Genomic DNA, 27,334 nt, shown 5'->3' with positions numbered 1-27,334 from the left:
ACGGTGGATGATTTTAAAGTCAGTCATTTTCTTCTTTACCTACCTGCCAAGATCTGAGTTTGTCTACTGCAGAGGAAATATGGAACAGTGAAAGGATAACACCAACCTCTAAAGGAAGTTTGGAGTCACTGTAACTACAGGACAGGCACTGCAGGGGCATGCCAGTGCACCTTCAGCCATCACCTGGGAGGTGTCACAGGTAGAGAGTTAGTCTAGCTCCATACCTTTCCAATCATTGGCTTTTTTGATGGCATTCCTCAGTACAAAGAAAACAGAAGCTTCAACCATTTTGGTATTGTGCCTAAAACGACGTTGCCTTGTATAAAGGGGCCAGGTTGATCTCTTTTGTGATCCCAAAGCAGGTTCTGGATGCAGCTTAAATCCACATAAATTCATATAGTCACTGACTCAGTTAATGCAAAACTACTATTCCTTAACTGGGCAGCCTTTATTCTGTTAGTTTAATATGGATTTTTTAGTTGTTCCAAGCACTCAGGTTTTATTTTCTTGACTAAGTGAATGATGCTGTTGCAAACACAGCATAGGAAGAAGCCTGACAACAGCCTGCATGTGGGTGTGGTGCCAACACTGAAGATGATGTGTAGTGTTTAGAATAAAGTTCCCTGTGGAAAAGTTTGCTTCTCTGACGAGTGAGCAATTCTAAGGGGAAGAAGTTTGAAAAATTCAGGAGAAGCATCAAAGCAATCTAGGGGGATATCCGTAAGGCACACATTGTGACAGAAACATCAGGGAAGACTGGCTGAGTCACATACCAAAATGCAACCTCAGGCCACAATAGACAAGCTTCTGTGAAGTGCAGAATATCTTTAATCCCCAACCACCCTCCTCCCAGTACAGTCTCAAACCCCAGCCATCCACACCCCAGTGTAAGCAGGAAAACTTTCACTTCCTTCTCTCCCAGTGCAGGCAGATAACCACCCTCACTGCCTCCAAACCTCAGCACTGGCCCTGGGAGCTGTAAGGAGTGTATGCTGGTCCTGGATACTGGAGAAGTGGTGCTGGGTAAGAGTGAGTGCTGATCCTGGAAGGTGGGGGTTGGTGGTGTCCAAGTATCTCAGTGAAGTCTCTACAAATGCTTTCTGCCTCCAATCCCACTATCTCCTGCTGACCTCTGCCTACCTCCCAAGAGAGCAAAAACAATGCTCCTGCAAAGCAGTCTTCAGAAGCTGCTACGGCAAGCTGAGGAAAGATCCCCCTCCTTGTCCACAAGCTTAGGGGAAGAAAGGTGCCTACTATTACTTCTCTTGCAGCCCTGGAGCATCTGGCAACCCAGCTCTGAATGCAATTGGGAGCCATTAGAACTTCTAGATCTACAGACCCCTTTTTTCACATCACTCATGAAATTCTCCAAACTACATTCTTGTCACACTTCCTCCTGTAAGCTTTGTAGGTTCTCCTCTCGCTTTCTTTATTGTTACTAGGAATATCTGCATAAAACCCAGACCTTTTAAAATCTGTTCCTGCTTCTTCCCACTGGAAACCTTCTTCTGTCATAGCCACAGAATTATGATTTCAGATAAGATGTGTACAGAAGTGGGAGGAGACAATAAGCAGCAGGAACAGATGAGCCTCTGGTCTTGCTCCCAGTTAAGTCAATGGGAGTTTTGCCATGGTCTTCAAGGGAAGCAGAAGTAAGTCTTTTTTTCATCCAGCTGACCTACTCACAAGAACTGCTGGCAGCAGTTCTTGACAACTTTGCATTTAAAAAATGGACAGGGAAAGAAAGATTTCATTTTCAATCAGTCTTTCTACTCAGGATGTTGATACAAACCACTTGAAATCTTGCTGGTTTCATGGTTCATGATCAGAACCCAATTTATTAAATGTTATAAACTTATGAATTCACACCATTTCTTATATACAAATCAAGTTTTTCAATTTTTAAAAAAGTGCTCTTTAAAAATTAGATTAGTATAAAGCACAAGTTACAAGAAACTGCATCTTAATTGAAAGTGAATTAGTACATCAAGAAAGGTTTCAACCACACACACATCAATTGGGGCATGAGACACTTTTAAAACCTTAACGTTGGTTTACTGAAATTTTAACTAAGGAAACACTTAGCCTTGTTTATATAGACAGGGTATATAGTGCTTTCGTCATTAAAATTAATTACAGCTTAATCTTATTAAAGCAATATATTTGGAAAACTGCTATTTTAAAATACCAACTTGCATCCCAATTTCAAACTAAAGACCCCAGGCCTGCAATCAGACTCAGGCAGGCAGAACCTTATGCCTGTGCAGACTGATTGCAGGTTTGGGGGCTTAGAATAAATCTTTTTTTCCAGGTGTACTATTACTAAATTAAAATTTTTAGTGACCTGATGTAAATATTTAATCTAAAAATCAAATGTGGTCAGGCAATAAGATGCCAGACGACCACGACTGAAATATTTTTAAGTTTAACTGCACAACAGTATAAAGCACACAAAAGATGTCTAGACATAAAGGTCATTGTTTCTTTTTTATAACAACATTACTAGTACTACACTATTCTATGCTACAGCCTGCCAATTCTCTGCAAGATCAGAGCATATAGGGGGATGAAATGCAATACTGCATGCATTCTTGACTGCTTTTGCTCTATTCTGGGAAATTAAGGCCAGCCTCAGGCAGGCTGTTGAAATAAGAAATAGATGGGTGGTAAATAGAGATTTGGAAGAGGTTAGCCATTTAAAAAGACCAGATTATTACAGAAATGCTAAATAAAACTGCTGATACAAAAGATACAGACTGACTTGAAGGGGTTCACTACACACAAACTGAAACAACTAAATTAGTTTTAATTCACATATTTTAGTTATTTCAGTGCAAGTCTATGCATGGGGATGCTCTTATTCCAACATCAGTGTCCCGTTTAAAAAAAACCTGATTTTTACTCTGGATGGAATGTGGGTGGGAGGGGTGAATGGAGTAGAGACACTGAAAATACCCTAGGATCTCACTCAAACAAAGATTTGCCCGCCAAAAATTTTAAGGAAGTATTTATTGTAGCAAGCCTAAGTTTGCTCTATTGCACAAAACAGTAGAAAGGGATCAAATTTTTGCAGAGATGCATCTTATAGAAACCATTGTTAAATACTAGACACAAGACACTCCAATGCAACATAAAGTTAATTTTGAAGAACAAAACGCATCACGTAATTGTAGGGCATCAAAATGAGATTAAAGAACGCCTCTGGAATTATTTTGGCCTCGGATACTTCAGCAACATGTAGATCTAGAGCAATCCACTGCAGAAATGTTGTTCGAATGAACATACAGAAGCAAAAAGCCACTTTGCAATTGTGCTTCGAAGCACCTGCTTACAGGAGGCTACCAGGATGTTCAGAAGATAAAAAGGACTCAGCAGTCCCAGAGTTGAAGCAGGAAGCCCTTAAAAGGCAGCTCCACACCATGTTCCTGAACTTGCAACTGAATCTATAGGGACAGACTCCTGACTTCAGTGGGCCTGTGTTAGTTATAGTAGTCCAGCAGAGCAGTTCTAATTTCAAGATGGGGACCCAAGTGGAAAATGGCTATATGAGGCTGTTCTAAAATAGTTCCAATTCCACGAAATGTCAGAGAACGTGCTTCACTATCTATAGTATTCCTAATCAACTGCTGTTGTTTTCTAAGATCTCTTAGCAACTGGCCAATACATTATGGACACAAATGGGTTCAATTCCAATATATGTATGTTTCGATGCACCATATAATTGAAAGCATATTTAGCCATGCTGTCTTCTTATCTATGACAATTACATGTCAAATACAGCATCCTGTAGTAATGCATGCCCTAAAAATCATTATAAAAATATTTCCTTAAAGCACTTTAAATAATTTACAAAATTCTACAAAAAAATTTAAACATTTATCCATGATACACCTGTTAAATAGGATTTTTCACATTAGCGTACACATGATATATATCAGTATCTTCCATCTTCTTCCTTTTACTCTCAAGTTTTATCAAGATATTTACAATGATAGGTATTTTCTAAAAAGACTGAACGTTGTTATAAAAAAAAGTACTTACAAATCTGACACCTCGCTTTTCACCAGGGAACTTGTGCATTCCTCTACAGCTATGTCACTAAATTCTGCAGAACTTCTGTCTAAAGCTTCCTGAACATGGTCCTCTTTACAATCAGCTTCTCTACTTTGCTGGGCTAACATTTTCCCTTCCAAAGTAGAGTTGGGTACATTAATTTCTTCCTGCCTGCTGCTGTCTTGCTGGCTCTCTCCTTCCTCTTCCTTAGTGTACGTGTTTTGGCTCTCAAAAATAAATGTTCCTACACTAACTTGGTCCTCATCTACTGCTGCCATGATGGGTTCCTGCAATGGGGGATCTGGATTTGAATCTGAGCTGCAATACATCTGCTTGTCTCCCAAACTGTTATCCTTTCTGTAATCATCTGCTTCAGTTTTAACATGCAAAGAAGCAGCCTCCAGTTGTTCACAGGTTTCTGCTATATGAAGACTTGTCTCCTCTACTATGAGGCTCTGAGTAAAATTTGCTTCTTTTATTCCTGTCTTTCCCTCTCCACTAAGGTTCCCATTTTGCACCAAGGCTCCACTTTTCTGTTCAAGTGCACAAACATTCGGGAGAGTTATCTCAGTCCTTAATGTGCTGCTATGGGGAAGTGAAAGTTCTACATTTTGCCTTTTGTTTAAAAGCACAGATTTCTTTCTATCACGAGCATACTTTAGACCAGCTATAAATTTGCTGGAAATTTTTAACTGAAAGGTGCTATTTCTTTTGGAACTCGACTTAGCATTAAAGTAATTTTGCAATTTACACCCATCACCTTTGCTGTGTGGCAATGGAAGACTTTTCTGCTTAGGCTCTATAGTACCCTTTTTACTTAATGAATTTCCTTTTACAGATAAAGCACCAGCAGCTACACCTTTAGTCCACACTGTCCCTTGCTCAGCCTTCAACTCCAGAGTAGTATGGAGGTACACATTCTCTGCGTAGGATGCACCTTCCCCACTATCATGCATTATTGCACTTTCTCCTACAGTTCTCAGAGAGCTTTTCAGTTCATCTGTTTGCTGAGATACCTTTTTAGTTTTTTTACTCTGACCTGATAACATGTTAGTCTCATTTTTGATTAGCTGGTGCTTTGCTTTTCCTTTATTTGCACGTGGTTTGGTAACTCTCAATGAGTCAGCAGTTAAGTTAACCCTCCGTATTTCCATACTGCTTGCAGAGTCTTTAGCCTTTTCTGCCAAAAATTTCCTAATTTCTTGTTCGATGCTGTCATCACTATCCACAGAGCTGCTGTCATCTGTTGCTGAAGTAGCAGTCAAAGAACATCTTTTATTTTTAGCTGCCTCCAGGTTATTCTGGTTGCAAACTGGTTTAGGTTTACATTCTTTTTTAAACTGCAACGCAAACGGTAAGTCCTTTATGCTTTCTGATCTTCCCTTTGACAACCTGCCATTTACATTGTTCTGGGGGCTTCTAACTGCATTTTCCTTAGTATCTTTATATGACTTTGAGAGGCAGCTTTTTAGCAGAATAGGACTTTTGCATTTCCAGTCCTTTTGCTGGAGGCTACTGAGTTCATCCAAAAGCTGGGTTTCTGTGTCACCAAATCTGACTTTCTTCTTGCATTGGATTTTTTGGTCTTTGGACTTTTTCTTTAGTTTCCTCTTGGACCTTAAGAGGTCTTTGATAGCGCTATCAAGATCTTCATCGCTGTCCAGAGAACTGCTCTTGTCATCTGTACCATCTCTCTCTTGAGCCTGGACTGTATTTTTTATCAGTTCTCTTGTGTTACTCTGAACCTGCATCAAGCTGTTTGCGAAGTCTAAAGCTACATGCTTCTCAACAAGTCCAGTTAATTCTGTAGAGATCAGCTGCTGACTTGTTTCTTCGTTACCAGACCTTCCAGCTTCACAGGCTTTTCTATGACTGCTCAGGCCACTCCCATCTTGCAAAACTGGCATTTTGGCGCTATTACCATAACCCGCTTCAGTACACCCCCTCTCCATCCCTTCCGTTTTATTGTCTATGCTCTGTTTTGCTACTTTGCTTTCTCCTTTAAGTCTCCTTTTACGACTCAACGATAGATTTAAAGTTTTGGGGAGGGAAGGTTCAAGGCCACCAATTACACTGTTACGCTCAGAAGACAAAGGCCTTTGGACAGAGTAGGAGAGATTATCAGGTTTTGTTACAAGACTTTCTGACTGTGCCTTGAGAGCCAAAAAAGCCCTTATTTCTTGCTCTATGCTATCATCACTGTCCACAGGGCTGCTGTCACTTTCACAGTGGGAGGAAGGCATGCTTTGGGGATAGAAAAAAGGGTTTGCTGCAAATGATTTGTCCTCACCTCCCATTTGGGGTGGCATGATTGTTTTGGAAATGTCAAGGATGGCTTCCGCACACATCAGTTCTGCGGACGTGTCTGCCCTGCAAGAAGCCTGCAATGTGAGCTCGCATTTGGCAATTTTGTTTACTGGAGATGCACAACTTCTGCCTTTTCTCAATGGCTTAAACAGTTTGTTAAATTCATTGCCAGTGCCTTTTAATGGTGTAGATTTTGTACTAATCTCTCTCCTCTTGCGGCTTAAAGATTTTTTAGGGTCTTCTGCCAATGCACATTTTGTTGAACTAATTGTTAGGCTTGCAGAAATGTCTGCCACACCTTTTTGCAAGTCTGTTGTAGGATTCGCCTCTTTCTTGATTTTCTCCAGCTGATAAAGCTGAATGGCTTCTTCGATACCATCATCGCTACTTGAATCAGAGAAGTGTGTGCTTTCAATTATTTGTTCCCCTCCGGTTTTGCAGAAATTTCTCTTGCCTTCACCTTCTTTACTGTGCTCGACAACCCAAGGTTGGCTAATAGCAGTCATTTTAAAATGTGCATGGTTTGTTTTACTGAAATCACTAGGCTCTTCACTGATTTTAGACTTCAAACATTTAGATTGTACATTGGTCCTCCTTAGTTTGGACTGGTGCCTTAAGAGGAGTGCTTTGGATCCTTGCTTTAAAGTACTGCGATTTGCTTTGTTAGCTGATTCTTTGTTACATTTAAACATAGATTTCACTTGAGTTTCTCTCTGTTCTAGTTTTTTATCCTCCACAATTACACACTTATTAGTTTCTTGCTGTTTCTTTTCATTCAAGAACTGTACAATTTCAGCATGTATGCTCTGTTCAAAAGAGTCATCACTACTGATGCTCAGAGGTGAAGCAGACCGTAGCTTTTCACAAATTCCCAAGTGATCAGAAATGAAGCCTTCAGTTACCATTTCAGCTTTAAATTTCATAGGGAGTAGATTATTAGTCACCTTATTCTGTGAGAGTTCCCTTTTGACCCTCTTGTCTCCATCTATTCTATCTGAACACTCTGCATTGTTTGGCAATGGCTGGATACTCTTGCTTTTCTTTTTCAAGTACTCTTGAATGGCTTCCTCTATGTCTCGGTCAACAGAATCGTCACTATCAGAATCCAACAGGAGGGTCCCAAACTCTGAACTGTCTTCCACTTCTGTCCCATCAGAATCAGCAGGGCAACCACGCTTGGAATATTTAGTGTGCTGTTGTAGCATCCGGGTACTAGATGTAAGTCTGTTACCCCTTTTTTCTCCCTTTCGTTTTTTCTGTGTAATACAATCATAATCATTGTTCATACCCAGGGAAGATTCTTGACTTTGCAGGTTATTTATGATCATCTGAACTTTTGCACTTACAGATGCTCTAGTAACATCCTCTTCAGATTCAGAGAAGCAAACAGGGTATCTACAACTCCTCGACTGTCCAAAGGACTCCCATTTTGTCTGCAGAGCTATCAAAGGAGAGGCATTCATAAGAAACATTCTAGCAGGCAATGAAGACATCCGCAAAAGAACAGTTTTTCAGGCTGGTCTCTCGTCCATCCTAAGGGAAAAGAAAAAACACTAATGACAGGTTTCAGAGTGACAGCCGTGTTAGTCTGTATTTGCAAAAAGAAAAGGAGTACTTGTGGCACCTTAGAGACTAACCAATTTATTTGAGCATAAGCTTTCGTGAGCTACAGCTCACCTCATTGGATGCATACTCTTATGCTCAAATAAATTGGTTAGTCTCTAAGGTGCCACAAGTACTCATATAATGTATATAAAATAAAATATATAAACACACCACTTAGACAGATTTGCATGTGATACAACTCATACGTTACTAATGTCCAGTAGTCTTGTTACATCAGCTATTCTCAGAAGTTGCTCCTAAATATAATTTAAATGGGAAATCTATTACTAGTACCATTTAAAGAGGAGATAAAACTGAGTTGCTGACCATTTGAGCTCATTAAAGGTCCCCTGGCACTCTGGCTCTAGCTATAGTCCAATCCAGGTAATTATACTCTGCCTACCTAAAACTCTTCCTGCACTTTGAACATAGTATTCTTTTACTCTAATTCTAATTGCTGTGGGCTGTAAAAAGTTGTCAAGGTGGGCTGTAGCTGCATTTTAGGGATGAGTAAAGAGGACCGTTTATATGGGGGTCCATCATTTTATTAATTCTATAAAGAGTTTGGGGACAAAAAAGAAAAAAAAATTAAGGACTTTCAAACTGGAACAGACTTAGGGGGAAAACTGCAAAATATTCTACTAATGTCTGTTTGTATTTTCTGTCATCATTATTGTGTTTAAGTAATTTTCACCATCCATAACCAGGTTTCACTATTTGTTTGTGCGGTAAAATCATTTATGAATATATTTCCACTGAATGACTGCAACATTACACATTCAGCAATATGACTTCACTGCAGGATCAAGGCCCTTCTATAAATACAAATCTTCAATAGCCAGTAAAAGTGGTAAGAAGATTATGAATTATTCTTTATATTACAGTAGGGCCCACTCTCGTAAGTATTGTACAGCCACCCAGTGTAAAATAGACTTCATCCCCAAAGACCTTACAATCTTCCATGGGACTCCACAAGGACACAGGATTTTGACTGCAGGCATCAGTTTGCAGGATCAAGATCGAATTTTGCTTGCTCAATGCATACTCTTGTCAACCCCGTGTTCTGGCAAAACACTGCTGCAGGGGAGCCATTCCACAACTCTGACACGCAGTCACTCCCACAAACATGGTGGGTCTCAACCACTGCGTGGCATTGTACTGTATAGAAACTATAAAACCAAGCTTCTATCTTTGAATTTCTTCCAATCTAACTTTTCTCTAGACGGAGCATTCAGAAAGATTTTTTTTGCAACAATTTAATTTGTGGCAGTATATTTTCTTTAAGAATTATTATAGTTCTAGAATTTTTAAAACAAAGCATATTAACTTTTTCTTACCTCTCTCATGGTTTTGTTACAGACAAGTGGGTATTAAAAATGTGGGGGGAATGATGCTTGCTTGCTTACTTTTATCAGGCACTTGGAGCACCAAGAATGAAAAAAGCATTACAAGTATTCCTGTTCTTATTACAAATGTGCTACATATGGTTATTTTTGTCAAACCTGTTCTTTGACCTAGAGGCAGGGGTCAACTTTAACACCATTTAAAAAATAGCCTGGGTCATTGTTCAAATCCCATCAGTCTAGGCAGAGTCACCCCTGATCTGCCTTACGTGATTTCCCATCCCGGAAAGTCCAACGGAGCTAATGCTTCGCTGCTCCTTCATCCTTTGGCTCCCTGCCACAATGTTCTGGCATAAAACATTCTCACCCAAGCCTTTGGCTCTAGATATTGATTCTTGATTTTTCCCCTGTTATAATTAGTTTTAGAGCATTGCTCTTGTTGTATAATTTAATTTTTAAGGGTATTGATTAAGAATGTTCTTCAATTTGGTTGGTGCCCAGAGCAATCTGACACATGCCATTATAAATTATTTCTATAGTCAAGCAAAAAAAAAAAAAAAAAAGTTAAGGATTTACCCCTAGTATGCACGTTCTAATAAAATACAAGTATCTTTGACCTTTCAAGTGTCAAGCAATTAGGAACCACAGGTAAACTGGTGACCTAGCTAGGTGGTGATTACTTAGTAGTAGCCTAGAAGACTTTACTTGTAATGTGTACTACAGTGAGGGTCACTGGTAGAGAATGTGGATGATTAAATAGTTTCCAAGTTTTCTGTAATACAATTTACAGTACACTTCATAAAAAACCTGGAGGCTTTCAAGCACTGGTGGTAAGTTAAACAATCATGTTATGAGAGAAATGAATTGAGAGAGACTCAGAACACTTGGGCTAGTTACCCCTGAGTAATGCATTCAATACATTTAAGCTTTGGGCTCTGTACACATTGCTATTTCTTCCCTATTAAACCTCTTTCTTTCCAGAATAGTGGATGTCTTCATTATCTGAACAACATGGGATTGTTGGCGTACTGAAAATTCACAGCTATCCACAGGGGATTGGGTTTAACTTTTGTGTCATGTTATCCACCCATAACTTCAGTGGGCCACTGCCAATCATTTAATAGAGGCTGACGGAACTTAACTGCACACCACTATATTAAAGCAATAGACTACCTATAATAACCACATTCAGCATCTGCATGGACAAAGGATCCCAAAGTACTTTACAGAGCACATACATAGCTATCACTTTCTCCAGCTATTGAAATGCAGCCACTTCTAAAAAGGTACATAGCAGCTATTTAATGCTAGACAGTAGTGTACCACAATAATTTAAGACAGCAAGACTGCACCCAAATACAAGCACAGAGATTTTAGGAGGTAAAATGAAGTTATCCAAGTGGAATTTAGCCACGACATTAAAGTTAGCATCCTGACTCTTGCTGGTTGGGCGTGGACCTGAAGAGGACACAGTTCTCTTCAGAGCTGTGCCACTGACTTGCCACACAACCTTCAGCAACTTGCTATAAATGGACACAGTGATAGCAACCCACCTCGGTAAAAGGATTTGAGAACAGCAGCTGAAGAGTCCGATCGCTGCAAAGTAGATGTCCCATGAACAGTGCCACGGTACCTTCAGTGCCCGAGAATGGCCAGGCACATTGAATTTCACCTTCCTGAAGGAGATGCCCCTATCAGGAGACATCAAAGCATCGGTCTTCCTCAGCCCCACCTCACGCGGGCCTCTGCCTTCACACCCCCCGGGACCCCAACCCAGAAACGCTCCCAACCAGCCCTTGGCTTCTCTGCTCAAACATCACTACCTCCACCCTCCTGGGCTGCAACTTCTAGTCCTTTCCAGAGACACCCTAGGCTGCCACACCGAGGGACCCCTCCCACCGGCCCAGCCTCAGAGATCTCAGCCTGTCGCCCCCAGAAAGCCCTCGACCCCAGCCCTGCACACCCCAGGGACCCTGCCTTGTCACTCCCCGGGATCTTAGCATGTCACCGCTAGAGAGCCCCCCCCGGGGTGGCAGCCTGTCACCCCCTTAGCGAGCCCCCCCCGTATCCCAGCCCCCTACCCCCAAGGACCCCGATCCCAGGATCCCAGCCCTGCACACCCCAGGACCCCGCCTTGCCACCGCTAGAGAGCCCCCCCCCCCGGGGTCGCAGCCTGTCACCCCCTCAGCGAGCCCCCCCCGTATCCCAGCCCCCTACCCCCAAGGACCCCGATCCCAGGATCCCAGCCCTGCACACCCCAGGACCCCGCCTTGCCACCGCTAGAGAGCCCCCCCCCCGGGGTCGCAGCCTGTCATCCCCTCAGCGAGCCCCCCCCCGTATCCCAGCCCCCCCAAGGACCCCGCGCCCGCGATCCCAGCCCCTCCCCCAGGAGCCCGGCCCCCCAACCGCCCCCGAGACCCCGGCCCCCCAACCGCCCTTGGCCTCGCGCCGGCCCCGGGCCTGGCCCCTCGGCTCCGCCTGGCAGCGACTCCCGCCGCCCTGGGCCTGGCTGTTCCGCTGCCCGGCCGGGGCCTCGGCGGCTGCCGCGGCGCCTCCCCGCCGCGCTGGCCGCTCACCTGCCGCGGGGCCCCGGGCTGGGGGCGCTGGGGGAGCGGGGCGCGGCTCCCGCCTGCTCCGGCCGCTGCCCGCCGAGCTGGTGCAGGGGCGGGCGCCGGGCGGCGCTTCCTCCCCTGCCCCCGGGGAGCGGGGGGCATGCGCCGCAGGGCTCCGCCGGGGGAGGCGGCGGCCTGGCGGGCCGGAGCGGCGGGTAGGGGCCGGGGCCGGGCCGGGGCCGGGGCCCCCAGCTGGGGGGGCGGCGGCGGCGCAGGCAGGCGAGTGCGTTGCCCCAGCCCTGCCCACTCTGCCCCCGCCGAGGGTGCGCTGGGGCCGGGGTTGCAGATGGCGAATTGCTGGGGGGTCCCTGTTGTACATGAGGCTAAGGGTCCGGTGGGGGGACGGGGGGACGGACCGTCTCCGTCTCTTTAATCTCTGCCCCCCTCCCTAGTCACCGGTTCCTAAACCTCCCAGCCCCCCCCGTGCCTGAACCCGGCAACGACTGCGGCATCCTTTGTTCGGGGCTGCGGGGAGCCGATTTTCAAGAGAGGCTCAGTTCCCGTTTAGCTGCCCAAAGATTTCCAGAATCTGGCCCCTTCGTTTGGGTCCCGAGACGGGAGGGGAGCCCGCTGGAAAACCTGCCTCCCCCCCCCCTCCGGCGGGTGGCGTGAGCCCTTCTGAAAAATCCCCTCTCCGAGCCCAAGAGCCTGAAGTGAAGACCTCCCTGGGCTGCAAGAAGTCCTCTTCTTGCCTCTCGTCTGTGGCGAACCGGATTCTCCGCTTCTGGCCCCGAGCAGTGCCCCCCCCCCCGGGGGTTCCTTGCACGTTGCTGATACCTGGCTCCATCACTGCAGGTGTCCCATGCTGGGGATGTTAGCAGGTCTCCTTTAGGCCTGCTGTATTAACACCAGCACCTCAGCTGTGGGGTTAATCTCTGGACAGTCACAGACCCCTACATGCTGCTGGTGTCCATAGAAACAAGTTGCCTCTCGGAAAAGTAAACTTTTCTTTTTTTTAAGAGTTAACATGAGGTCAACTTGATTAATGCATTTGGGGCCTGATCCAAAGCCCAATTGAAGTCAGCAGGCATCTTTCTACTGACACTTCAATAGGTATTAGATTGGGACTTGGTGAATTTATGAGTGTCAGTCTTTGCTCAAATAAATTGGTTAGTCTCTAAGGTGCCACAAGTACTCCTTTTCTTTTTGCAAATACAGACTAACACGGCTGTTACTCTGAAACCTGTCTTTACACACATATGTATAGCTAAGCAGTGAGAGACTCAGACTTGATCTAAAGATCGCATGTTCAAAATTTGCAAGTGACCCCACCAGTAGTGTCTTTATGTAGGCAAATCATCATACAGTGCTTGTTTGAAGTTCTTCCTTTTTCCCAGCCAGGTCTGTCTCTCCTTGCACTTAACAAAGACCTTTAGCTCAAGCTATACTTCGCATCTAGCTCTGTGGCTATCTCTGGGTCTTCTCCACACCATCTGCCATCTCCTATTTAACTCACTGAAACACCCTGTCAGAAATACCACTCCTTCTAGTAACAGACAGCTCATAAAAAGGACTATTGGTTCCTTTTTCTTAGCCGTGAAAGAACACTATTGTTGCAGTGACAGTGCTCTTTCAGGATTATATTTATCGTCGTTTTTACTCTGTTCATTTTCTGTCCTGCATTGTTATGCAGGCCTAAAAAAGGGCGGAGGGACAATCAGCTTGAAGAAGATATGAGCTGGAGGTGTAAAAGGAACCAACAAAAGCTAAACAACAGTTTGCACTCTTCATCAGAGAGAGAGAGAGAGCAATAATGGAATATTCCTTGAACAAATAGGTAATATTTTCCTTGTAAATGCACATAATATTTTTAAAGACTGGAAAGAGTTAAAACCTAAAATGTTTTTCAACGCCAGGTAAAAATGAAATAGAAAAAATATGCTTTAGAACAAAAAATACTTTAAACTATATATAATGGATATTTTGCAATAAAATTACAAAAAAAGACACTCCCCCAACCTGCAAATACTTACACAGGTGAGTAGTCCCAGGCTACTGCCATGTTTAAAGATAAGCACATACATAAATCTTTACATGATTGGGGCCTAGAGTCACCTGTGGAACTCATCTCAAGATCAGGGCCTAAAGTCCCAATCTTGCAAATATTGATGCACATATATAACTTTACTCACCTGAGTTGTCCAACTGAGTTCAACAGGACTACTCACTTGTGTTAAATTTGCAAGATTGGGCCCATACAGTGCAGTGTATTTATACACAGATGCTATTACCAAGACCAGGAAAAATGTCGCATACAAAGATAAAAAATAATTCACGCTAATGGACCCTTGGGAGTGTAATATAAACCCCTTGGCCAAGAGAAAAAAATCCTTAAAACCAAATAACCCCCAAGCAAGCAAGCACAAAACTCAAAGAGAGATTCTGCTCCCTACACTTGCTCCTGTCTGCAGCAAGCCCTGGTCTAGGGGGTATATTGAGGGTGGAACCAGGGAGTAGGAGGAGACCGGGCATAGCACATACCGTTACAGCGATTCTGACTCGTGCCACAAGCAGCACTGAGGAGGAGAAAGCAACAGGTATTCTGGGAACTGTTTTTGCCACTGGAGAAACTTTGAATCAGGAGGGTTCAAAGGTGGCTTCAAGCTTCCCCCTGGGTTGGCTCAGCAAAGAATTTGGCTTCAGTTTCTAATCACTGCATCTAGAAACCTATAAACATAGGAACAGGGAGACATATAATCAGGATTAATGAGCAGGCAATTCTAGAGCATTTGTTGCTGTTCAGATACTGTACAACGGAACAGCAGATGTAACACTTTCAGAAGAGAGCAAGAACTTCCGTTAAGTCCCTGATTCAACCCATGACTTCAGTGCAGCCACTCACGTACTTAAAGTTATGTACATGCTTAAGAGCTTTGCTTCATTGGGGCCTTAATGATCAAAAAGCCCAACAACTCTTTTATGATGGGCCAATTTCAATGTTCATGTAAAGAATATTAAAGTTGCCTTCAATTTGTATATCATAGAAATGTAAGGTTGGAAGGGAACTTGAGAGCTCCCCCTCCCCCACAATGCAGTGGCAGGACCAAGTATACCTAGGCTATCACTGACGGGCGTTTGCCTAACTTGTTCTTAAAGACACCCAGTACTGGGGTTCCACAACCTCCCTTGGTGACTTATTCCAGTACTTAATTATCCTTACAGTTAGAAAGATTGCCTTATATCTAACCTAAATCTTCCTTGCTGCAGATTAAGCCCATTACTTCTGGTCCTACGTTCAGTGGACATGGAGAACAATTGATCACCATCCTCTTTATAACCTTCCTTAACATATTTGAGGACTATCTGGTCCCTCCTTAGTCTTCTTTTCTCAAGACTAAACATGCCCCATTTTTTAAACCTTTCCTCATAGGTGAAATTTTCTAAACATTTTATCATTTTGGTTGCTCTCCAGTGGACTCTCTCTAAATTGTCCACATCTTTCCCAAACTGGACACAATAGTCCAGCTGAGGCCTCACCAGTGTTGAGTAGAGCAGGACAGTTATCTCCCATGTCCCACATATTACACTCCTGTTAATAATATCTTCAAATGTATGTCAGTTCTCTTTAGTTTCCCACAGATGAAAGGGCCAACATGCCACCTTGATTTATTTTCCAATACACTCAATTTCACAGAGCATAAATATTTGTATGATGCTTCACAACAATTAGCATTCACTACAAATTCATCTGATGAAACATACAGTATTTGGTATGCTTGTTACCAAAACCACACAGTGAAGATCCAACATGAATGCAGGAAATGCTGCAAATTTTACAGATACCTCAGCCCCCCTCAAGTACATGTCAATAGAAAAGAGAAAAAATCTAAAATTTTCAATCACAGTCTTAAAACGGAGTGACATCTAGTGGCTGTGCCATCAATCTGCTGCACAATGCTAGCCTGACACAATGGCCCTGATTCTCCGCTCTTCCACTTTTTGTACACCAGTGTTACTCCATTAATTTCAGGAGAGTTGCTGTTGATGACGTACTAACGTAAATGAGGTCAGAATCAGACCCTACTCCTCTTAATAATCATATCACACAATCATTTTCTCTAACCTTTTTCTATTCAAAGATTACAAAGCATGCTGTGCATTTTGGATAGAGATTGCATGACCACAACTGAAATGCTGCCACCTCTGGATGGAACGTGTCAGCTGCCTGACAGCATATTGCAATGACACAATAGAGTTTAGGATAGAAAGTATAACTGAAATTGGAGTGGAGGTTTAGCTACGTACAATACGATAGCTAGAATTTGGTCAGGACATGAAGGCTTATGGTTCCTCATAGAATAGAATCATAGAATATCAGGGTTGGAAGGGACCTCAGGAGGTCATCCCCCTCCACCCCCCCCCTCAAAGCAGGACTGATCCCCAATTAAATCATCCCAGCCAGGGCTTTGTCAAGCCTGACCTTAAAAATATCTAAGGAAGGAGATTCCACCAGCTTCCTAGGTAACGCATTCCAGTGCTTCACCACCCTCCTAGTGAAAAAGTTTTTCCTAATATCCAACCTAAACCTCCCCCACTGCAACTTGAGACCATCACTCCTTGTCCTGTCATCCGCTACCACTGAGAATAGTCTAGATCCATCCTCTTTGGAACTCCCTTTCAGGTAGTTGAAAGCAGCTGTCAAATCTCCCCTCATTCTTCTCTTCTGTAGACTAAACAATCCCAGTTCCCTCAGCTTCTCCTCGTAAGTCATGTGTTCCAGTCCCCTAATCATTTTTGTTGCCCTCCGCTGGACTCTCTCCAATTTTTCCACATCCTTCTTGTAGTGTGGGGCCCAAAACTGGACACAGTACTCCAGATGAGGCCTCAGCAATGTCGAATAGAGGGGAACGATCACGTCCCTCGATCTGCTGGCAATGCCCCTACTTATACATCCCAAAATGCCATTGGCCTTCTTGGCTACAAGGACACACTGTTGACTCATATCCAGCTTCTCATCCATTGTAACCCCTAGGTCCTTTTCTGCAGAACTGCTGCCTAGCCATTCGTACCCTAGTCTGTAGCGGTGCATTGGATTCTTCCGTCCTAATCCCTCCGCTGTGCTGTCCAGATGCCAGCGAAGCATGCGGCTCTGCTCCCTCCAATCCACAAGCTTTGAAGGGCCTTTGCTGGCGCAGCTGCACAGAGCTGAAACTTCAGGGCTTTGTCTGCAATTCTAATGTTATCAAACAGCTAGAGAGGGACACCGGGAGGGAAGAGTCAGTGGAGCAGCCCAGGGATCAAAGGCAAGAATGAGCAAGACAGACTGTGATGTAGTGAGAGGGAGAGCAGGGAAGCAAACAAAATGTGTGAGAGAGAACAAAGCCAGGGGGAGTCATGCATGTATGTTGATGAGTGGGACTGTGTATCATAGAACTGGAAGAGTTCATCTAGTCCAGTCCCCTGCACTCAAGGCAGGCCTAGACCATCCCTGACAGGTGTCTGTCCAATCTGCTCTTTAAAAATCCCCAACGATGAAGATTCCTACTCTTGCAAAAAGTGCCACTGGAACTTTAATGACCACTCGTCCAATTTGCTGTTACCCTGCACCTTGTTAAGTCTTTGCACCACGCAAATGTTGGTGTGACATGCTCCAGTTGTGATCTAGTAGCATGAGCACACACCTTTGCACTCACTTTGCAACATGCAAATGTCTGAACTGGGTGTGGGTAGATGAGAACTGGAACCCCTGTGTGGACAAGATGTTGGTTCTCTATTTCACCCAAAAGAGGGCACTTCTAGAGAACAGGGATATTATTTCAATATGACTTCAGAGAGAAGCATGCCATTTCCTGGGAAACTAACGCCACTTCCTGACGTTTCCTTAGACGTCTCCCATCTAACTAATGACCAGCCCCAACCCTGATTTGTTTGAAAAATCTGATGAGATGCCAACTCAGGCTGGCATGTATGGTTACAGCCTCCCATATTAACTTCCTCCTACCCTATGATAGCTGAAGCCGGGGAAATAAAACTCACTGAATGTTCAGTGTTTCTTTTGGCATATATAATGTGCTTTTCAATTCAGAGATTGCTTGGCTGAACAAGCTTTCTAAAAGGTACCTTCTACAAAACCCCACCCAGACAAAGCTTCTAATAAGCTTCCCTCATCCCTAACCGCCAAGCCTGTAGCTCAGTGGTGACTAAGGGCATGGCTACATTTGCAGATGTAGAGTGCTGTGAGTTAAACCAGCCCTTGGAGAGTGCAGTAGGGAAAGCGCTGCAGTGTGTCCACACTGTCAGAGTCAAGTGCACTGGCATGGCCACATTAGCAGCTTTTGCAATGCCACAAAGAGCAGTGCATTGTAGTAGCTATCCCAGCATGCAAGTGGCTGCAACGTGCTTTTCAAGTGGGCAGGGGTGGAGTGTGAGAGGGAGTGTGTTGTGTGGGGGGAGAGAGTGGGTTTTGGGGGGGCTGAGAGCATGTCAGCATGCTGTCTTGTAAGTTCAGACACCAGCAGACCTCTCTCACCCCCCCGCCTTTCTCTCACACATACTCACAACAAGCAACACTCCACAGTAATGGTTTGCTCTGTCCCAGAGCAGATAAGCATGCCAGCTGTCAGAAACAGAGCTTTGAAAGGGCATATCCGCATTCCTACAGCCGATTCCAAAACAATGAGAAGAGTGGCCACTTGACTTAAGGGGATTATGGGATGTTTCCGGAGGCTGATCAGAGCTCAGTAATGCTCATTCACACTGACGCTGGGGCGTTTCAGCCGAGGCACAGCAAGCGTTATGCTTCTCGTGGAGGTGGATTACCAGGAGCACTCCAGCTGCAGAGTCCAGACGCTCTAAGTGCCCTGCTAGTGTGGACAGGTCATGAGTTAGGGTGCCTGGGGCTGCTTTAATGCACTCTAACTTGCAAGTGTAGCCCTAAGGTATGCTCTCTGCATGACACGTCCTTCCCTCCAAAGCCATGTGAGAAAGGAGGAAGGACTCAATGTTTGTGCACCCCATTGGAAATGTACCAGTTCGATTTGCACATACATACACTTTTTAAGATAAAAACCTAAATGACTGCAGCACTGTTCTTGCACACACACCTTTCCTTGGGAGCTGCATAGAAATTGCTTGTTGACTGACAGCGCTCTGCAGTTACCAAGCACTAGAAAGCTGTGGCAGGATTTTACGTCTCTGCTGGGTGAGTTGCCACATTGCACATCCCTTGACTTGAGAGACCAACCAAGCCACTTCCTGAGGTCATTTGTCTTTCTGATCAATAATGTATATGCAAATGAGGCCAGTGCTCTCAGCCCAGTTCCCTCAGGGACAGATGACAAAACTGATTAGCACTAATTGGCACCCTTGTTAAAATTACTAGAATGAAAATGTCAGTGTTTTCAAAATGGAACATTCTCCTGACCACAGGATCTGACTATTTCATTTGCAGCTCATTGCAGGGGGCTCTGCTTATATGGGGCGATGCATTAGACACTAAAGCTGCTTCTGTATATGGATTATCCAGGGTTGAGCCTGGAGCATTGAAAATGGCTTTTTTTCAGACAGAAAAAGGACAAGGCTGAAAAGACATGAAAAAAGAATCACCTGGCAGTTTCTCCTGATGTTAGGTAACCTGTGGCTCCATGTCCAATTATATTTCTCATAGTGACACTTGTTAAAACCCACACACTTCTACCAGGCTCCTGTTTCATTCAGACCATTAAGGGTTCCTATACTGTGCAATGCACAAGCATATAGCTGTGTTGAGAGCAGTGTGAAACTTGCCAATCTCAGCCTGTGGGGCTTGCGTGAACTATTTTTCCTGGTAGGTTTACATTCGCAGAGTTTCACTTTGAATTTCAGGTTCAAACAAACCTTTAAAAAGTGAAATCCAGCCCAGGTCATTGAGTTTGGGGGTGGAAACGGTATAAAATTATATGGTTTTGTATGGTTCCAAGTTGAAGCTATAACTGACCCCTGGGTTTACTCAGAACTTGGGGCTATAGGTTTGGATGGCTGTCAACCAAGGTTCATGAGACTCAGCAAACTTTGCAGCAAAACTGGTGCACGTTTTGGCTTTATGGTGAAACCCAGAAGGGATGTTCCCCCTGGTTTTGTTGCAAAACTTGTGTGTGGATCTAACTTGCTTCCCACTAATGTGGGAAGCACAGCCCACTGCTCTGAACACCAGGGGACATCAGCTGGCAACAAACAAAGAACTGCATCAGTTCTCCAGGATTGTTATAAACACTGTAATTTTGTGGGTTGGAGTGACAAGGAATGGTCCCCAAATAATGCCCACTTGCACCTTCTCATTTTGAAACATTGTTAAATCCCTTCCACCCGGTTATACTCAGCAGGCCTGATGGAGAACGATCAGGTCAGGGAGTAATATCACTGATTGTACAGTTAAGTTGTTATTTAACGAATGCTAAAGGGACACATCTGGGGCCTTGAGGTTATAAGAGACAGATCTAATTTTCTAAAGAGTGAATTCACCGTTGGTGAAAGCTGCCAGCGAACAACCTTGGAAACTGAATATCTCCATTTACTCGCAGGAGAGATACAGCAGGAGCAGAGGTAGTGTGAGCTTCTATCCCAGAGTGCCTCAGTGTTGACCTGGAAGGCCCACCTGTCGGGGGAGGAGGGGAATTGAGGGCAGGTCCTCAGCTGGTGAAATCAGCATAGCTTCACTGACTTTCCACTCTTAGTCATCATGGCCCAGTTCGTCATTGGCACCTTCACTGCGACTGCAACATAGGGATCAATCAATGTAAATGGCCCTTACATGCCACTTAAAATAAAATAGAGGCACATGGTACTTACTAAGTGTATCCAAAGGAAAATTATTACTTTTGGTGTTTCAGGATCCAATCCTATGATGTGCTGAACAGCCTCTGTTCTCATTACCACCAATGGGGGCTGAAAGTATTCAACACCTCCCAAGATTGGGCCCAGAATTTGTATAGGGCAGAGTCAGGTATTGTTTTCAGTCTTCCCTATATTGGTGCTAGCAGCCTGCACACCTGGAATTAGAGTAAAACCTAGGAATAGAATTTAATGCCAAAAGATTTGGTTGCAACCTCTTCTGTTTCTGGTTACCATTATAGACAAGTCTTATATTTTGACCTGTCTCTAGAAATCAGAAGAGAATAAGTCTCCATTACATGCTATAAATAGGTTAAAAAGCTATCAGAAGGTTTTCTTTCTTTCTTTCCTTCCATATACACACATATATAAATAATCCTGCTATAAATTCTGTTGGAGGTTTAAAAAACACAGAAAGTATCTAATATTCTGTAGATTATGAGAGTAATCTCCACAGATATCTCCTAAATCTCGGTGGACTCCTCCTGGTTTCATCCTTAATAAATGCTATACGTTTCCCCTCCAATAACTGAATAGCTGGCCAATTTCTATTCTTGTTACACTATCGGATGTGACCATTAGGTGTCAGACTTTTATCACCATAGTATCTGGTTTCTGAAATTTCCCATAGAGCCGCAGACAGCATGAAAAGTCATCTCAAGAGATCATCTTCCAGTCCTATTAGTAGCAACGTGAGCGGATATCAAGACATGTCTGCAATGCAGGATACACTCTAAATGGACAGAGGGATTTTTCCCCCACACCGGGACATTTGGATTCCATCTGCTGAAAATGAGGTGATGGTGCTTAATCAGCCACCAAACCATGACCTTGTGCCAGCCACTGGCACCTTCTTTCTGGGCCCCATTTGCTCCTGTTAATGCCCACCTCAGACTCTGCCCTGGAACAGCTTCCATTTCAGGGACCTTGGTTTACAGATTGGGAAGTAGGTGGAGGCTCTGCAGTGTGGCGCAGAGATTTCTGCCCTTTTATTGCATGTACTTTACATGATTCATTTATATTTTACATCTCAGGTCACAACTTTAAGCTTACTACAGCACCTTTGCACTGCTTTGGAAGCAGAAAAGGACTGTAAAGGCAGCTTAACTAGCATCCTGAGAATTTCTCCAGGGTAAGGGGAATTTCTGGGTTGTGCAGAGCTGATGAATTAGTTCTATGCCTGGTGTAAAGGGGGCATAGCCACAGTGCCATTGCACTCTGGCCATTCCTGGCTGCTGGGGCCCTAGAGATCTGGGTGAGACTGTCGAGGCTGCTCTGAGTTACTCTCGGGTCCGAACTGGCTCCCAACCAGCCCTGCCAGGGTTGGGAAGCTGCAAAAGTGACACAAATCACCTTTGTTCCAACTCTCTCTTCTGTGCGGCACACAGCTCGGCTAGCTCAGAGGGCGCATCTCACTGATCATAGCTTTAAAAATCCCTCTTCAAAAATACATAATCTGTAAAAGGCAATTTATAGAGTTTTGTTACCGAAAACATTTTTGGGCATCTGTACAGGTGACCCGGCACTTTGAGCTCATTGGGCCAAACACACCTGGCATAAGGAGGAGGAACTCCCTTTCAGGAAGGATGACTTGCATAGCTGGAGAGCTGGATCTGCGAAATGCCGACACTATAGTGCTGCATTCATCATACATTGGTAGCCTCTGTGATCCGCCACCTGCAAGTTATTTAGTAAAAAAAAGGATCAGTAAAAAAGACAAAAGCTTTACGTTGAATGGAATCAAGACAGGGGCATGCTGCACCCAAGCAACCGCATGAAAGTATTATTGCAAACCCTGTCCTTTCTCTCCCTCTTTTTGTTTGTTACTTTGACTTGTTGTGTCACTTCTAACATGAGCGTGTCAAGCAGGGGCCATGCCTTCTGATTGGTTCTGTAGAGCGCCTGTCACAGCCTGGCAGCTGTACAAAAAGATGCAAAACAACAACATAGTTGGGTCCTGACTTTTCCAGTATTGGGCCCTCACCCCACTTTCATCGAAGAGGCTGAATACTCACAATGGCCAGCCAATCAAAACAAAGAACACCAAAGACTGTAGGCCAGGGTTGTGTCAGTTGAACGACTGTAATGCTCCTCTGAAAGCATATCTGTTTTATGAATCATTCGTCCCATCCTGCTGGAGAATTTCCCACAGTGATGCTTTGATGCCTGCCCCGAGCTGGAATATAAACACAGAGCATTAGGATCCACAACTGTGGTTGGGGAAGTCGATTAATAAGAGGGCTGGGGGCTTCAGAATGGACTGTTTAAAGGGTGAGATCAAAGCAGCCCAGTGGGAAATCCACCTTTATCGCTACCTGAAGGAAAAACATAATGAAACTGAGCTGTTGCCCCGTGCCACTTGTTTCAAAAGGCAATTGCTCTGCTTTGGCTTTTCACTAGGATCACAGAAAGCATCTCAGTGGAACTGGGGGGACAGAAAATGCATTCTAGCCTCAAACTACCAACCTTTCCTCATTGCGGTTTCTCTGACTGTTTTACTGGCAAGTCCCAACACAGTTTTGGACCAACGGCTTTTTAGTTGCAATGATAACGTCTCAGCTATATCGAGTGGATTCTCTGCTCCTTGAAGTCTTTAAACCACGATTTGAGGACTTCAATAGCTCAGACATAGGTGAGAGGTTTTTCGCAGGAGTGGGTGGGTGAAATTCTGTGGCCTGCGTTGTGCAGGAGGTCAGACTAGATGAACATAATGGTCCCTTCTGACCTTAGTATCCATCTATCTATGAGTGCCTATCTTGTCCACGTGCTTCATGGACACAAGAATCACTCTAGCCACCTATGAGATGGGACTCAGCAGCTGTATGTCAGTGCAGGGCCTCCCTGCAGGAGAAGAAGGAGACTGAACTTCCAAGATAATTTTAGGGAGGGTGAATTTGGCCAGCACATGCATTGTTAACAGATACCCTATGAAAAGCATCTTGGGGTCAGCACATTTATCTTACATCTCACCTGAGAGCTGACCCTTACTGCTCCACTGGGACATTGATTCAATACTGACTCAGAGAGAAATGATTCCCCTACTATTATATGTGTGTACAGCACCTTGCACAACTGAGCATCGATCGTGGCCTTTCGGTGCCACTGCAATACAAATAATAAATAGTCATTTGTCATTTTGGGGCTAGATCCACAATTAGCGTAAATGGGCAGCGCTCCGGGGAAGTCAACAGGGCTGTGCAGCTCTGCCCATTTACACCAGTTTAGGATCTGGTCCCTTTAGTCCACTTGTATGTAAAACCTCATTCTTGCTCTCATCGAATTCAATGACTTCAAGGGCACCAGAAGCAGGCTCTATAAATGAGGACCTAATTCTGATCTCTGCCTGGTTCTATACAAGTGTAACCCATGGATTTCCCTGGAGCTACTCCTGATTCAGGGTGTAAACTGGATCAGAACCTGGTCCTGAGTTAGCATTTTGAACTAGTATTCTTAAAAAATATCGTTATTTTTCTATATTTTTTAAGCTTTGCAGAACAGCTTCCAGGGATACTCTACTATTTTTAGAATGCGTAGACTCTCTTGACTGCAAAGAACGGAGACTTCTCTGCATTGAATTCATAACAGGGTTACTTGGCAGATTTTCAAAGCTTACAGCTGAAGCACACCACAAAAAGTTGACCCTTCCTGAGATCTGTTATTAAACTCCATTTATTGGTGTTCCACCCATAGACAAATATATGCAATTGCTACAGGACCCCACATCCCAGATTATGCCTGGATAACCAAGGGTTAAAACTTGATGCATGTGACAATTTCTTTTAATAGCTGAATATATCCACTATGAACCAACAGTTTGTTGGGCATTTGAAAATGTTGGTGTGTTGGTAATGGATATACGAAGGAGTGCCAGGCATGATTCTGATCTCAGTTTTACGCCAAGGCAACTCAAAGTCAGTTCCAGCTACTACACTGTCAAACCTGCAACTGCAGGAGGCCCAATGGTCTCCAGGGTCCCCCCCAGGGACAGGCTGAAATGTTACCATTCTGGCTCCAGTGAGATCTAGTGTCAGCTACAAGCGATTCCATGCTGGCATAGCTTTGTCTTCTTGAAAGGCTTACATTCCTAATTTAACAAACAAAGAGCCAATTGCAACAACCACCACAAATAGTCAAGAATTCATTTAATCTAAGAGATGGCCCCTGCAGTGGCTCAGCATCTCCTAGCCCCATGCTGGGCACCAATTCTGCGCTGACTCAGAGAGAAGAGCACCCTACTGTACCCAGCTGAACTTCTAGAAGGAGAAATTTTATTTTTATCCCTTATTTTGGATACACTTGCATTTTCTGTCAGGGCCCTGGTGTATCTCCAGTGGTGACAATTTTTGACCAAGGACAATATCTGATTTATCCCCCCATCCTTTTATTAGCTGGCAAGGGCTGGAGAAATATTGATTGTAAAAGGGCACTAGAAATATGTTATGTGAGAAGGGTTTATCGGAGCCTTCTGGAGCATAAAGCAGGTCTATTCCTGTCCTTCCTGTAAACATTAAGAAAAACAAGTTGATATTTAGAGAGATGTTTCCTTTGGGCAGGCGTTGTACCTGATGTCATTGGGTGCTTAACATTCAGCCCATCTGAAATTATCATCCCACTCAGTGTTTGATTCCTTGACTGCTAGACAAACCCTTTAGCTAATTATCTACTCTCACCTATTTTCTGCATTTATATAGCCCCCTGCATTGTGGTGCCTCGGCACCAGTCACAGGAGTGAGTGCTGAATGAAGTTTGGTGTGTGTGTGTGGGGGGGTTATTGTTATTAACTAACCGTATTAACGGTAGCAACTAGAATCTCCCAGCCAAGGTTGTGTCTCCAGGTGCTGTACAAAGGCATAGTGAGAGACAGTCCCTGCCCACAAAGAGCCTACAGTTCAAATAGAAAAGTCGAACAAAGGTGGGAGATTATTATTCCTACTTTACAGATGGAGAAACTGAGGCAGAAAGCGATTACGTGACTTGTCTAAGGTCACACAGGGACTCTGGGGGCAGAGTCACATATATGGGCCTAATTCTCCACTCCATTAACCAATCTAACTCCATGACTTCAGTGGAATTACACCAGCATGACATGGGAGAGTCAGGCCCATAGTTTTATTTAGTTCTAGTCACTGAATGATGGAAGTTTCTCTAGTCTAGCTCTGCCAATGTATTTTATCTCTGAGCTTCGCGGTTCCTCCCTATTCCACTCCTGGGCAGAGACTGTGGCTGAGCTGAGCAGAATATGATTGTTTGGTGCTCTTTGTAAGAAAAGACAGATTTCTAGAGATGAAAGGCCAGTCTATTAAGCCACGTGGGCAGTTTAAGCAGTCTACCATTGACAATGCATTTCAGAAATTATTTGCTCGAGGAAGCATGACATTTAGTTCATATAACAAAGTCACTTCTGAATGCTAGTCACAAAAGGCCCGGCTTTGTTCAGTTATGTGGCATTGGTCAGATTGGACTATGTGGATCAAAGAGACAAAAGTTTCCTTACCATTTACTTGGTGTCTTTCACATTTTGCAAGGTCCCCCTGGGCAGAGCTGTTCCACGGGAAAATTCAGCTGAGAACTTTGGCCATATTTAACGGCACCTTTCCTTTCCTGGTCATCACGCAGTTTGAATCACCCGCAGAGGAATAAGCTCAGTGTGGAAGGCAAAGAGAGGAATCAGCCCCAGTTCCTTCTGTTACTCTTCTTCAGGTCAGCTGAGCAACTTGTGATGAGCTTGGGAAGGAAAGGCATGAGCAGCTTGGATAAACCACAGGGGAGCTAGAGGAAGGAAGCTGGGTGGCAGCGAACTAGGGAGAATTAAAACCTGACATGCTTTAGCTTTGTACGTATTAGCAACATTTCCTTGTGGCAGAGATAATGAGGAGGGCTAGATTCTGCTTGACTACATGCCTGCTCAAGGGAGTAAGAGTGCCCTCTACACCCATGCCTTGGCCACCTAGACATTGCATCAAGACAGACAGGAGTAAATAGAGTTACTGACCATCATAGAATCATAAAATCATAGAATATCAGGGTTGGAAGGGACCTCAGGAGGTCATCTAGTCCAACCCCCTGCTCAAAAGCAGGACCCATCCCCAATTAAATCATCCCAGCCAGGGCTTTGTCAAGCCTGACCTTAAAAACTTCTAAGGAAGGAGATTCCACCACCTCCCTAGGCAACGCATTCCAGTGTTTCACCACCCTCCTAGTGAAAAAGTTTTTCCTAATATCCAACCTAAACCTCCCCCACTGCAACTTGAGACCATTACTCCTTGTCCTGCCCTCTTCCACCACTGAGAATAGTCTAGAACCATCCTCTCTGGAACTACCTCTCAGGTAGTTGAAAGCAGCTATCAAATCCCCCCTCATTCTTCTCTTCCGCAGACTAAACAATCCCAGTTCCCTCAGCCTCTCCTCGTAAGTCATGTGTTCCAGACCCCTAATAATTTTTGTTGCCCTTCGCTGGACTCTTTCCAATTTATCCACATCCTTCTTGTAGTGTGGGGCCCAAAACTGGACACAGTACTCCAGATGAGGCCTCACCAATGTCGAATAGAGGGGGATGATCATGTCCCTCGATCTGCTCGCTATGCCCCTACTTATACATCCCAAAAT

At 44.3% G+C, this 27,334-nt stretch overlaps 1 protein-coding gene across 1 annotated transcript; it reads right to left on the bottom strand.

The window, feature by feature from the left end:
- Positions 1-1,892: 1,892 nt before the first annotated feature.
- On the bottom strand, positions 1,893-12,024 carry PPP1R26 (protein phosphatase 1 regulatory subunit 26). The gene is made up of 3 exons (XM_084650417.1): positions 11,885-12,024; positions 10,862-10,999; positions 1,893-7,893 (listed from the first exon to the last, which is right to left on the bottom strand). The coding sequence occupies exon 3, from the start codon at positions 7,851-7,853 to the stop codon at positions 4,038-4,040; it is 3,816 nt and encodes a 1,271-aa protein (XP_084506543.1). The 5' UTR covers positions 7,854-7,893; positions 10,862-10,999; positions 11,885-12,024; the 3' UTR covers positions 1,893-4,037.
- Positions 12,025-27,334: the final 15,310 nt, after the last annotated feature.

The sequence above is a fragment of the Lepidochelys olivacea genome (genome assembly GCF_965140295.1).
Source record: "Lepidochelys olivacea isolate rLepOli2 genome assembly, chromosome: 16".
In the NCBI taxonomy this organism is placed as follows: domain Eukaryota; kingdom Metazoa; phylum Chordata; order Testudines; family Cheloniidae; genus Lepidochelys; species Lepidochelys olivacea.
Note: the sequence above shows the minus strand (reverse complement) of the source record. Positions and strands in the feature narration are given on the sequence as shown.

Excerpts from the sequence above, each read along its gene's own strand:
- PPP1R26 (XM_084650417.1), bottom strand. The coding sequence starts at position 7,853 with ATGTCTTCATTGCCTGCTAGAATGTTTCTTATGAATGCCTCTCCTTTG.